This window comes from Harpegnathos saltator, unplaced genomic scaffold, assembly GCF_003227715.2.
Source record: "Harpegnathos saltator strain DR-91 unplaced genomic scaffold, Hsal_v8.6 scaffold213, whole genome shotgun sequence".
Classification (NCBI taxonomy): Eukaryota; Metazoa; Arthropoda; class Insecta; order Hymenoptera; family Formicidae; genus Harpegnathos; species Harpegnathos saltator.
In genome coordinates, this window is record NW_020229999.1 from 463,477 (window position 1) to 476,855 (window position 13,379).

Consider the following 13,379-nt stretch of genomic DNA (forward strand, 5'->3'; position numbering starts at 1 on the left):
CGAGCACTGCCGAGCCGAGACGACGACGACGGCGGCGGCGGCGACGGCGGTGGTGATGACGGCAACGGCAACGGCAACGGCAACGGCGACGGCGACGGCGACGGCGACGGCGACGACGGCGACGGCGACGATGACAGCAAGTTCCGCGTCGCACAATGCGCACACTCGATGAATACAAGGTTCACGCGTTTCAAATACACTCTTCTGCACTTTCCCGCATGAGGAATATATTTGCATTTTTCATTTTGCGCTAACCTTTAAATGAATATGCATAAGTAAAGAAAAATGATAAAGATGATCAACAGGTTACTAAATAATATCGTACGAAAGTATATTAGATATTTTCAAAGTATAGAATATAAAGTATAGAATATAAACTGTGACCCGAATGTTAGGCAAAATTATATAATCAAGTAAAATTTAGTACAATTTACATATTGCATTTCAAAAAGAGATTGGGATTGATAACAGCTGCTACCGCCATCTACCAAATACGTATGTATTATAATGAGATTTCTACTGTTACCAATTGAGTTTGAGCTCTTTGAATAACACTTTTAACGTATTGCAGAAGCTGCAACTGTAACCGTCAGATTCGAAACTTGCGACGTTCGCGAAGCGTTTGTGACTCCACGACGTGGCATCGTTTGACCTGATCTCAATATTTGTCATGATGTGAGTGATTTTGCTGGACGCTCCTGTTGCTGAAGTATCGATCTGGGATTGAATTGACTAATGCAAGCGCTTTATCCAAATGCCAAGAGTTACCGGCGAGCCGCAAAAGGATCAAATCGTGAGTCAATGCATATTTTGTGATTGTTATTAACATGATAATTCTTACGGTTTTATTGGGGGGAGTTTTATGATCACAGATACGGGAACAACATTATTGATAAACGACGCGACGCCTGGAAGATATGAAAGTAAGGATACTTTTCTCTTCCATACACATCATTGAAAGTTGTACACCATTATTTATACCGCAAAGTGCGTGCGTTGAAATCCTTGCCCTAGGCTTTGTAATATTTGTTGGACCTCGTACTCGTTTCGATGGTGAAAGATGTAGGCGTCGAATTTTGTCGCCACATTACAATTCGTCTCCCTGAAGATGATGAGATATATCCATCACACGAGCGATTCAGATTAACACATTAATATAATTTCTGTCCTAACAGTGATCTGATAAAACTCACCCTGCGATGAATGCAAAGTAATCGGGAATGTTGGTGGTGCGTCCACACGACGAGATCTCCATGTAACTTTGGTTGCATATTACCTGAGAACAGAAATGTCACTTTATCAGGTTTTGCACGTTCCACATTTTTTACTACACGATTATTTTAGGCTATATTCATAGGGCTGCACCAATACCTTATCGTCTGCCTCGTGTTCTACTTTAATCCCGATTTCTAAACACTCGAATCTTACAGGCACTTGTTTCGCTTCTCCGGATTTCAGTAGACGCCAAATGGCTTTCTCGATTTGCTTGACGTCACCCTCCGCACCGACGTGCACGGAGCCGCAATACTTCACGCAGAATCCGCTACTTAAGGTTTTATTCTCTAATGCAGACGGCTGATTTTTGGTGATGGCTTCCACCTGGTCTGATTGTGATATTTGTATCAAAGACTTCATGCTCTCGACGCCCGAGTTCTTGATAAGATGTATTATTGGCTCGTAGAGCTCATGGGTCTTCTTGGTGCGATACTAAAAGTGCACGATAACGCACCGAACATGTTATTCACATATTAGTATGTTTATTTTATCTATTTTGTTATTCGCGAGACATGTACCTTGATGATATGTAACATGATCGGCTGCCCGTTGGCCTTCCTCATAATTTTACGTAGCTTGCCCTTACTATCGCCAGTGATTATATTCTCGTTTATCTCGTCCAGTACATCTCCGATCTCGACTTTATTCTGTTTCATACGTAGCATGTAAAAAATGACCGTTAAGTTGTACGGAATTGCCTTTTTATTAATTCTGCTACGTTACGCTAGGTACTGTGGACTTTTCTTACGTCTTCCGCGGCTACCGACTTCTCGTCGATGTTGACGATCAAGGCCTTCTCGTTGGTGAAACTGTGAAGCACAGCGGTGTGTTAAATTTGTCCCATAAATTCTCTCATCTTTCGTCGAAAGCAACACTCACCATACGGAGATGCCCAGATTCTTGCAAGGTACCAATTGTAGAGCTACGCATTTTGGCATCAGCCATGTGTCGTCCAAAAAAGTCGCGTTTCTTAAGTTCAACTTGAAACTCAATTTACTGCACTGCAGTAGAACAGACAGCAGTATCTCTCGCAGAATGTCATCTCCTACAATACTCTTTAACTCGTAAAATTCGGTAGCTAAAGTCGGAATTCTGGTCTGCAAATACAATTACAGTTTTCCGCAATTAGTATCATACTAACAAGTCTCGTAAATAGATGCACATTGTAACGTATTTTATTGTGATGGATGTCTTACCAATATTTCTACCGGCATATGAAGACATCTTCGTACCAGACATATTCTTATTAGAAAACGAAGTCGCCCAGTAGATGTGTGTATCTTTGGATTCTGTTTCGCTTGCTCCGCTACTAATGATAATGTGTTGTATGAGCTGGAAGTCACATTGACATCAAATAAGATATATCGAATGGAGTCATAAGTTACTGGTATCTAAAGAAAATGGACGTATCGTTTCACCTATAGTTTTTCTCAGCAATGTGCTTCAACCAGTGCCATGCACTGGGTGCCTTGAGGTATCCAATGTTACTGAAATAAGGCAGTAGACCTTTTTGCAGGCAGTCTTCCAAGCACTTGCAGAAGTGACGTAAGTCCTCGTTTTTGTCAGTGATCTCCTTACCATGCTCTATCAGCTTTCGAGTCCATCCTGAAGTGTACACAATGTGTTTTGGTATAAAATGTGAGTTCACTTACATATACCTCGCAATTATATTTAACGTAATCGATACAAAACAGAGGTAAAATATCACTCAAAGAGATAGACTTCATCTCATCATTCTAATTAAAAGATTCTCCTTTCTCAGATAATTCATGAAGATAAGAACCGAGTTGACGTTAACGACGTATGATAACGATCTTCTGACGTTTATCGACATCAAACATTTAAATAATGAAACACACATGACATTCGAATCAGTTTTAAGATACAAAATATTTATATATTTATCCAAACACATTGTGCATTATTACTAATTACGCGGTGAATCTTATCTGACGACACTGACGAAAATGATCCGATGAAAAAGTGAGATGTTATAAGCTTGCGTCTTCTACAATTATCACAGAAATCAACGCCGACAAGTTGATATTTTATTTGGCAATACAGTAATATTTAAGCGCCACATAGTGCAGCGAATGTAATTACAAAAGAAGAGAGAGAGAGAGAGAGAGAAAGAATCCATAAACCCTCACGTATATCTAACGTGACGTGACTAACCTGCCTGCTCAATTGCAAGATTACCTTTCAGCTCTTTGATGAGAGGATCCGAGACCGACATGGCACATTCTCCGCGGTAGTTTGCCGTTAAATCGCCCGCAGCGCGTCCATAATATATCTCCGTCGGAGTCGAATTTATCGCCGCAGTCTGACTTACGCGTCTTGTCAGCCGAGTCTTGTCAACGAGAACACCTGCATCGTGTTGGCAACGACGGTGGTGGCAGTGGAAACGGCGGCGTGATGGTGGTCGGTGGTGGTGGTGGCGGTGGTGGTGGTAGTCGGAGTCGCGCACTGAATCGCGCTCACTGCAAATCGAACGTCGTCTCGCAAGCCAACGAATAGTAGGTGTATCTCATCGTGTAAGCTGATGCTAGATAAAAGGACCGTTCTTCCACGTTAGGCTGTTCTATGTTACCGCCGCGGAGTATTTCATGGGAATAGAGACCATAAGAAAAATCGCAGGGTCCTGATCGAGACACCGAGCAGCTCCTTGCAGCGTGTTTTACGTTTTGTGAAGTGATTTAATTGCGATTTAAATTCCCAATGACAAAAACATAACGATTATATGAAAAAGTCGCACTGTGACTTTTCAATTATAATTATATAAGCTACCCATGATTTCTCTTTTATACAATAATTTCTTGAAAGAGTTCGAGGAGAGATTTGTACACAACACTGTACATCTACTTTCATAATGTCTGGAACTTATATACTCGAAATTCGTATACTTTCATCGTAAAGATTCATTTTCCATTTTGTTTATTTAATGCGAAGTTAATTTCACGCGGCGTGTCGTTGGAGACGGAACAGGTCGTTGTTCTGCGCGAGAAATCGCGCATTCAAACGTTCAGTAACGAATGCTGTTTATGTCGCGATCGCGCTCGCAACTCGGAATGCGCATTCTGGTAACGCCGATACTTCACATAAACGTTTCGCGAGACATTCATGCGAGGAATTTTGCTTGGGCATCCACGTCGATATCCATCAAAATGCATATCATAATTGCCCATAATAGCGAGGTATAATTGAGCACCTTGAACAAAAATAGTATGCTAACAGTCACCGGTATGTCTCGGATCCTCCTTCGACGTACTTTCTAAATAGCACAGAACGTGCCAAAACAGCATTGATTAGAGCATTTGTCCAAAATACATTTTAGGCCATTCCCCAAAATATGCTCACATATTTGGGGTGATTTTGAAACGTTCCGTGCTATCTGAGTCACTTATTCGCTTTATAATAATACCTTTCAGTAACTCGTACAATTCCATTTGCAGAAAAAGCGAAGGAGACCGGTCGGCGAGTTCAGATTCCGCGCTGATAACGTCCTCGTCGACGACTCGTAATCACGTAAGGAGGTTTACATTAGCGTCAGTATCATTGCGCGCGTCGAGCACGGCGTTTATCAGTCCGCCCGCATAATAATCTTCATTTCCGTTGTAGACCAGCGTCGTACGTGCTCGAGATTTCGACATGGCCACACCGATCCCGGACGTCGGCAATGTCAAGGCGAAAGCACTGCGGGCCTTCGCCGAGAAATTCGACGAGCCGGCCACCGTCTGTGTCTACGCGCCCGGACGCGTCAATCTTATCGGCGAGCATACGGATTACAACGACGGTTTTGTACTACCAATGGTAATGTTTCTCGGGTTCTCTCGCGAGCTCTTCCATCTGTTCTGCTCCCTCCTCCCCCCTTCGCCAAAGCCTACGTCTATTTCGCTCTAAACAGACGATCTACGATCTGCGACAAAATTTGAGAATTCCGTCTGTGTGGTGTTAGAGGAAAGATATTTGAAGATTTCTAAAAGTGTACACAGGTATTTGCGAACGTGATCATGATTCTTTTCTTCGCAAATAAAATTCTGTCCCAGAGTCTATCGCGTTTATATTATAGATCAGTCGAGACATGCTGTTAATCGCAAATTATGATACTCGAATTACTAGATGCGCATAAATCATGAAAAGATGCGTTCGACGTCTGATGCACGCGCTGGAGACGATTTATCGCTCGCGTTAGGATAGACACGTCACGATGTCACGGCCGTATGACGTTCCGACACGTCTCTCGCACGTCGAACCGCCGCTTACATAATCAAAGAATGCAAATAAGACTCGTTTGACGAACGTTCGTCCAGCGCGTCACTTTGATGCCGCTCAAACGCCACTCACGAGACTGCACGTCGATCGTGCGAGCGACCTCTTAAACATTTTTCTCTTCTACTGCTAATTGCAATAATAGAACTGCGCTCTATCGTGTCAAAGGTTGTCAATATTTTGCGTATAACACAAAGAATGTAACAGTTATTTTCACTGAAAGTTTTGAAGACTACGCTTTGTCGCGATATAAATGACTTATTATTATAAATTAATAACGCATCACTGATAACGCCTTGTTACTATCAGGCATTGCCGATGGTCACGGTGATAGCCGGCAAGTCGCACGACGGACAGAGAATGAAAATCGTCTCCCTGAGCGACACGGTCGGCGAAACGAACGAGGTCGAATTCGAAGCGAGTAGTCGCGCCGATTTAAAGCCGGGGGACCCAAAGTGGGCAAACTATGTCAAAGGGTGCATCGCTAATTTTGTCTGTAAGTCGCTCACATTCCCAAAGTCATCACGAGCGACCATCAAGAGCTTCCGCTTTTCATTTCAAGGAATATTGTACGATTTAAAAAGAGCCATGTTGCAGGTGATGTTCCCGCGTTCAAAGCCGTAATAGCGTCTACTGTACCGGCGGGTGCCGGCCTCAGCAGCTCGGCGGCTCTGGAAGTAGCGACTTACACATTTCTAGAGGCGTTGAGCGGCAAGAAAGCGGAGAAACCGGAGGAGAAGGTAAACCAAGACGATACTTGTGCTCGACAGTCGTACAGTTTGTGTTCGATTAGACGATACGAGACAGATACATCCGTAGGCTTTGGCGTGTCAAAAAGCGGAACACGATTTCGCTGGGGTGCCGTGCGGCATAATGGATCAATTCATCTCAGTCATGGGCAAAGAGGGCTGCGCGCTTCTGCTGGACTGTCGAGATCTCGCCATCAAGCAGATACCCATGCTGCACATGGACGACTATGTTTTCCTTATAACGAACTCGAACGCACCGCACAAGCTGAGCTCGAGTGCCTATTGCGAGCGCAGAGACTGTTGCTACGAGGCCGCGCGAATGCTGAACAAGAAAAGTCTCAGGGATGCGGATATGAATGATATCCGAGGTAACAGTCGAACTTGAGAATGTAGGAGTAAGAAATATACGAGGCTTGAAGTTAAGCTCGATGAATGCAGCGACGCATGAGAACAGGATGAGATTGGAAGAGATCGAAAAAGAAATTTTCGTCGAATTTCTGTTAAGAATCTCGTGTTTTCAGCACTAACATTACAGAACGCGCCCGATCGCGGTGTCAAGAGAGCTCGCCACATAGTCACGGAGATTCAACGGACTCTGGACGCCGCGGAGGCACTCGAGCGAGGCGACTTGAAGCGATTCGGCCGGCTGATGAACGACAGCCACGACTCACTGCGCGATGATTACGAGGTCTCGTCTAAGGAGCTCGACTCGTTGGTGTCGGCGGCCAGAGAGGTGGATGGCGTGTTAGGCAGCCGTTTGACGGGCGCAGGCTTCGGCGGCTGCACCGTCACTTTGTTGAGAAAGAACGCGGTCGACAGGGCGATTCAACATATGACGGCGAAGTTAGTACTCTTTGTTCGTAGTCGCAAGTTAAGTAGCCCGTTACATTTGTTGTTCTGTACAGATGCTATTAATTTTGGTTCGTAGGTACTCCGGCACACCTACGTTCTACATAGCGACGCCGACCGGAGGTGCTCGAGAAATCAGCGTGAGTTAGTCTTAGTATTAACGCCTTAAACATACACGCACGCAGGCCGATGTGATTGCCTCAGCACTTGCAACCACTGACGTCACCATGAGCCTCGTCGTTCTGACTGGAAATTATTCTGGAGCGATCAATTCTCTATCTTATACTGTTTCCAACCATACGTACATGTCCAGACACAATGTATACGGATGAAAATCGTGGTGAGCAAGTGCTGTCGCACATACGCCGTATACATACTTTATGATGTAACACATTAAGAAGAGATACTCTGGAATATGTGAATTACTCCGAGAGATTTACGGCGCGCTCGGCTCTGGCGAGTTAATCATTCCTCGTGAACGCTTTCTTTTTGTGGCACGAGAGCGGAATTCTGATATATTTACAATGAGATTATTCGCATTGGAAGTAAGGAACATATAATGAGCTGTCGCGAGTGTGTCTATCCAGCACAGAATTATATATGTTCCTATCTGATTCAATAAGATAAATTCGGAGTGCACACTTGTCAAACTCCCGTCTCTCGTAAGTACAAAAATATGACATAGTGTACAATATCGTGCAAATACATAGCGTATAGCTTAATTCTTATACTGGCTCGCGTTCATAAATACATACATATATACAAGTTCCTCTTTAGTCAACTATATATCGTCGCAGTTGATAAACGAAGGTAGCGCTTTGCTTTGAGCTATACTGTATACTTTGCGTAATACTGTCTGTGGAACGAAGGCAACGGTATTTTCATTATAATACTGATACTCGTTAAGGAAGGAGAGAGAGATGACCAATCCAGAATCTAGCTGTCGTTTGCATCGTCGTCCAAATTTAAACGCGTTCAGTATCGATTCAGCGTCTCGATTGATACATTGGTGTATTCTATGATAGAAACACAGTACATCTAGTAAACATCATAGTATAATATATAAACGCTGTGGAAATTCCGCCATAAAAGGATCGATTTACCTTTAAGGCAGTCGTTGAGCTCAAGTTCACTGGAACTGCATGTGAGGCTTGATGGTTTCACGCCTTTGAAGATCTGAATAACACTTGGCTTTAAGTTGTGAAAAATTAATGGCTGGCCACGCCTTACAAAATCCTCTATCAAAGTCTTGATACCCTGAAAAAAAAGTACAATTGACGACGACGCTTTATTTGTTTAACCCTCGGAACCGTGTCACCAGGACATCTCATTGATCAGAGGACAAAGAGAAAATTTACTCCCGTTTTTTAATAAAATAAAATGAATCCTGTCTTACAATTACCATGTAGTATGATATACCGAGAGTTAATTAATACAACAGTAGGTATATTATGATTGTTCTCTCACGATCTATTTACCTTCGCTGCTGTGAAATCAGCCGCTTGAATATGCGTGGAGTCTATCACAACAGGCACGGCTGTGCCTTCTCGCATCCCTTGCTTGCTGATGACGGCTCGCACGTATTCAACGCTCGGAAACACCAGACTTCGATCCGGCGTTATGACAAGATATTCACAGCCGCTGACGCTCTGTAAAGAGATACATAATGCATATTTCTTTTATTTATTCACGTGGCGTGAAAAATACTCTTCTCAAATGTTCTTTTCAAAAGTGGAAAATAAAAATATGTCGTTGAAAAGGATGTAAAATTAGATAAGTGAAATGAATGTCTGGTAGTTCGAGGAAAATTGATCTTCGATTTACGAGACAACTTGCTGTTAAAATACTTCACGGTAATAGAAAACGCGTCTAATATACCATAACGAATTTTATGTAGAATAGTAAAAAAATTCACCGTAGCTTTATGAACTCGTAACGTCGGCCTGGCCGAGGCATAAAGTAGGAACAGGAGATTTATACCGATGCCGATCACTATGCCCAGCTCGAGTCGCACGAAAAGGCAGCACAGCAACGTGACGATGGCTAGTATGAGATCCATTTCTGGGGAAAAAGAACAACGTTAGACACGATTAGTAACAGAATCATAATCACGCTTTATTGCGCGACTATTTGATCCGTATCGTATAAAAGAAGAAACAACTTACTTTTGGTTCGCCACATAGGCTTCACCACATGAAGCTCCACCATAAAAACGACCGCGGTGATGATTACGGCCGCTAGAGAGGCCTTAGGAATGTAGTAGAGATAGGGTGTGAGGAACTGCAGCGATATAAGTACCAGGAGACCAGTGTAGACCCCACCGAGCGTCGTCTTCACTCCGGATGAGTGATTAACTGCACCTCGACTGAGACCGCCGCTCACGGGCATCGACGACACAAAGGACGACAATACGTTGCATGCACCTAGTGCCAGCATCTCTTGAGTCGCGTCGATCGATTTGCCATCAGCTACGGGTGTAACATAAATTCATTTTTTTTATGAAGCTGGAAAATCGCTCCGATGAGAGAAATGTGTCCGCTCTTTAGATATCAAATTATTATTTGAAGTGCAGAGAGGCAGAGAGAAATAGATTTCTCATTAGTCACTTTGCAAGCCTATTATACGAAGCTTAATTTTACAAATTTTTTATATACTTGATTATTATTCGAGAGAATTTTTCTCTTCACGACCTTGTAAAGGTTTGTAGTTTGTAGTAGAACTGAGTTTTTCTTACAAAATACTTTAGCGATGGAGATGCTTTCCAGTAGGCTCAGCATTGGAATGACAAGACAGCCGGAGCCCAGAGACGAGAGCATGTCGAGGAAAGTGTAGGTTTCATTCCCGACATGAGCTTCGAAAGGCGGCAGACGAAATTCTGGTAGTCCTTGCTTCACAGGACCCGTTAGAATGACGGGTGACTCCCCCAGGTGAATTTCGAGGAGCCAAGCCATTATCCCACAGATGATCACTACGATGATGTTCCTGGCTGAGGAGATCAACCAGAGCAGCTTCGCGATGGCTCGTTGGAGTTGCGACGGCACTTTGGTATTTTTTGGTATCACCGGTAGGTCTTTTACTTTCTGCAAGAGTGCATGAAAAATTTTTTTATTTATATAAATCATTCTTATTCCTTTTTTATCCTTCTGCTACTAATACGAATAACGGAACATTGGAAAGTTACCTGAGATCATTTTCTTTTTTCCATTCGAATTTTCCCAACATTTTCTCACAGTTTCAACGAATCAAAGTTAAGCGAGCGATAAAACGTCGCTGTTGACAGCGCGAGCAAAAAAAGATCGCTGGCTCCGAACGATAATTGTCTCACCGCGGTTCTTTCCCGTGCTAGTAATCAATATTGCAATCAACCGACTCGTAAGATGACAGCTTCGGCCGATATTTAGAAAATAACGATTCGTCGTACGACTATTGTGCGTGTGGAACACGATGGTGTTCTACTTTGTAATTATAAAACAGTTCGAAGAAGCGATAATGCTAAATAGCGCGGATGCCAAGCCAGACTTGAGTCATCGTGCAAAACATTGGAGAATATAATTCTAGAGAGAACGACACGATATACGACACGACACGACATATATATAATCTCGTCGGAATCGATTCTAGACGTTCGCAATCAGATCTCGACGAATTTCCCTCTCTTTTTCCACGAACGCAATTGGATACTGGAATTTGTTAAACTGTGTCTAACCCGGATCCACGGTCCGTAATAAATGATGACGAAATGAGGACGCAGCTCGATCATTTATTTCGCGACGGACCATCCCGAATTTACCCATTTAAATGCTGCAAACGCTGAATAACGAACAGGTGTTAGCTAGCCTGTTGCAATTTAATGGCGCTGCGCTTACCCGTAGAAGCAGAAGGACAATTATGCAGACGATTCCCAGAGCGGCGTCCCAGAGCCGTGTCTCGCCAATCCGCTTGAATATATCTTGCCAGACTTGCACGAATTTGCCGCTGGATACGTGGAGCCCGAGAATATCTTTCACCTGGCTGGTGGCGATAATGATCGACGCTGCCGACGTGAAGCCCACAGACACCGGCCCCGATATGAAGTCCAACAGAAATCCTAGTCGTCGGGAAATAGAGGAAATTATCTTAGAGTGGCGCGAAATATAGGAGAAAAACACGCGAGATAAAAATATACCGAGCGTATGTCATTGATATTACCTAATTGCAAGACACCCATCAGCAAAGAAACGCAGCCCGAGACGAAGGCCAATAAGACGGCAAAGTCGGGTCCCAGATTCGCTCTCTGCAAGGTCTCTCTAGTCATGATCGCGGCGATCGCGGTCGGCCCTACGGGTACATCCTTGCAGGAGCCAAAAATCGTGTATACGAAGCACGCCATGAAAGACGAGTAGAGTCCATACTACGAAAATCACATATATTTTCCCTTCCGATATCTTTAATATCTCTCTCTAAAATACCGTGTAATTCATTTCGCAATACGATGCAATATAAATCTCGTATAAATGAGAATCTCAAAAATTCTCCGTGGGTTTCATCGGAACAGAAAATATAAATAGAAAGAGAAATCTGTACAATCTCTTCTTAAATCTCGCAAATTTCCGTTCCGACATTCTCTCTGAATCTCGTAACATTTGAAGAATTCTATGAATTCTCCAAAAGATCTCCAGAAGAACTTGTCAATTCTCCAAGATCGTACATGGAATTATAAATTACACCGGAATCTTTCTTCTAAGAAAATGTTCACAGATTCACAAACAAAATAGATAAATGCTAGAACGAGCGAACAAAATTCTCCTTTAATTCTACCTCGCATCGCGTCGCTTTAGCGTTTTCTGTATACACCGAGTGATAGCCTCGGATGAATATTTACCGGGTCGTTATACACCTTGACCTCGAAATTGCACGTTGTCACGCGTTCTCCTTAAAAGAGAGACAGAGACACGACGAAGATACGGAAAAAGAGCCGGCTAATTCCCGTGCCAGGCACCGGTTTCGAAAATGTTTATTCATGACCGGGGTACATAGCGTGTATAGTCAAGGCTGATAACATATAAACCACAGTGTACAGATATACCACAGTAAAACAGATGTTTTGACGGGCTGATCGAGCTTACTTGTAACGGTATTCCCGCGACGTTAGCGTAGGCTATGGCCTGCGGTATGACGGTGAGTCCCACGGTAATACCGGCCACCAGATCGCTCACCACATACTCCTTCCGGTAGTGCGGCAACCACGCTAGGATCGGTATCCTTTTGAACAGTAACTTCCTCCTGAAGGAACTTTTAATCCGCTGATAGAGCCAGCTTCTTCCGGAAGAACACAGGATACCTGACTTGCTGCTGTTTTCTGGCACTAAAAGGAGCGACAAAAATATGTTATTGAGATAAAAATAAATCTGCGAGGGGAGGGGGGGGGGGAACGACGAATTTTGGAACGTCCTCTCGCATGAAAACCTTCGCGAGCGAGATATCTCCTTCGCGAGAAAACTCTCAGAGCGCAGACTGCGAATCTGACTTTGAATCGGTGCCCTGCGAGTTGAAAAAAACACATTAATCGATTCGCTCGATTGTTTGCTACGCGCACAATAAAATCGACCGGGATCGCTGGTTGTCCGTAATTACAGCGATATGCGTATGAGATATTTATGTAGATCCGATATTTAAGGGCGTGACGTTTATCCATAAATAAGATATACGTGTCGCAAAGTAGCAATTTCGTTTACGTTTAACATAATAACGGCACGTAATAACGGTTCGTACGCGCACTGTGTTTTACATACTGCTCGCCGACGCGTCAGTAAGGCGCAATTGATAGTACATGGTAATTTATATCTATTTTTATTTTTTCTTCCTCTCATTTTGCTCTTGTCAGTCGCTTCACTCGATTGTCCGCGCCGTCGGTCTCGCGATAAACGGTAAGAGGAATCCAAGTCGAATGCACAAAGATGCCAAGGCGAATTGTCATTCGACGGCGGCGTGTTGGACACGTGTTGTCGGGCAGGGTCTCGCGGCGGCTCTCGCGGTGTGTCAGGTGGCGAAAGCGCTTTTCAAATAGCGGGCTTTAGAAAGTACCGTGCGAGATGCGAGATAACCGACAGAAAGATCGATATTCTAACGTGCGCGCGCGCGCGCGCGATATGCATCAGCCTGCTTCTTCGGGTTTTACGCGGTGAAACGCGAAAGGGTTGTCCCCCGCGACAACATCTTGGCACCCGCGTTTCGGCCAAGCTGGAAGATGCGGAGGAC

General features: G+C 43.8%; 3 protein-coding genes across 5 annotated transcripts in view; 1 reads left to right on the plus strand and 2 right to left on the minus strand.

Moving 5' to 3' along the window:
- Positions 1-8,411, plus strand: LOC105189883 (galactokinase). Of its 3 annotated transcripts, none has more exons than XM_025298281.1 (10): positions 1-179; positions 453-495; positions 572-793; positions 4,728-4,820; positions 4,894-5,085; positions 5,854-6,040; positions 6,142-6,284; positions 6,364-6,661; positions 6,815-7,136; positions 7,222-8,411. In XM_025298281.1, the coding sequence occupies exons 5-10, from the start codon at positions 4,924-4,926 to the stop codon at positions 7,289-7,291; spliced, it is 1,182 nt and encodes a 393-aa protein (XP_025154066.1). In that variant the 5' UTR covers positions 1-179; positions 453-495; positions 572-793; positions 4,728-4,820; positions 4,894-4,923; the 3' UTR covers positions 7,292-8,411. The 3 variants fall into 3 exon arrangements, with proteins under 3 accessions (XP_025154066.1, XP_025154065.1, XP_025154067.1); XM_025298280.1 differs by having other exon boundaries at positions 4,728-4,800; XM_025298282.1 differs by lacking the exons at positions 1-179; positions 453-495; positions 572-793; positions 4,728-4,820; positions 4,894-5,085 and adding an exon at positions 5,236-5,712.
- Positions 832-3,654, minus strand: LOC105189884 (uncharacterized). The gene is made up of 9 exons (XM_011152268.3): positions 3,475-3,654; positions 2,694-2,880; positions 2,472-2,607; positions 2,155-2,372; positions 2,024-2,084; positions 1,794-1,922; positions 1,372-1,707; positions 1,194-1,276; positions 832-1,102 (listed from the first exon to the last, which is right to left on the minus strand). The coding sequence occupies exons 1-9, from the start codon at positions 3,509-3,511 to the stop codon at positions 976-978; spliced, it is 1,314 nt and encodes a 437-aa protein (XP_011150570.1). The 5' UTR covers positions 3,512-3,654; the 3' UTR covers positions 832-975.
- The window catches only part of LOC105189882 (sodium-independent sulfate anion transporter), a 16,645-nt gene continuing 11,239 nt past the window's right edge, over positions 7,974-13,379 (minus strand). Inside the window, exons 3-11 of the mRNA XM_011152261.3 lie at positions 12,248-12,486; positions 11,331-11,532; positions 11,009-11,229; positions 9,877-10,222; positions 9,308-9,610; positions 9,058-9,203; positions 8,621-8,791; positions 8,246-8,399; positions 7,974-8,158 (exon numbers count right to left, since the gene is read on the minus strand). Of these exons, the coding sequence (XP_011150563.1) occupies positions 8,118-8,158; positions 8,246-8,399; positions 8,621-8,791; positions 9,058-9,203; positions 9,308-9,610; positions 9,877-10,222; positions 11,009-11,229; positions 11,331-11,532; positions 12,248-12,486 (1,823 nt within the window). The 3' untranslated portion in view covers positions 7,974-8,117. The remainder of the gene's footprint in view (positions 8,159-8,245; positions 8,400-8,620; positions 8,792-9,057; positions 9,204-9,307; positions 9,611-9,876; positions 10,223-11,008; positions 11,230-11,330; positions 11,533-12,247; positions 12,487-13,379) is intronic.

Excerpts from the sequence above, each read along its gene's own strand:
- LOC105189884 (XM_011152268.3), bottom strand. The coding sequence starts at position 3,511 with ATGTCGGTCTCGGATCCTCTCATCAAAGAGCTGAAAG. Across the intron at positions 2,373-2,471 it reads ATATGCCGGTAGAAATATTG|ACCAGAATTCCGACTTTAGC; the intron begins GTAAGACATCCA and ends TTGTATTTGCAG. Across the intron at positions 1,923-2,023 it reads AGTCGGTAGCCGCGGAAGAC|AATAAAGTCGAGATCGGAGA; the intron begins GTAAGAAAAGTC and ends CGTATGAAACAG.
- LOC105189883 (XM_025298281.1), top strand. The coding sequence starts at position 4,924 with ATGGCCACACCGATCCCGGACGTCGGCAATGTCAAGGCGAAAGCACTG. Across the intron at positions 6,041-6,141 it reads GTGCATCGCTAATTTTGTCT|GTGATGTTCCCGCGTTCAAA; the intron begins GTAAGTCGCTCA and ends GCCATGTTGCAG. Across the intron at positions 7,137-7,221 it reads ATTCAACATATGACGGCGAA|GTACTCCGGCACACCTACGT; the intron begins GTTAGTACTCTT and ends TTTGGTTCGTAG.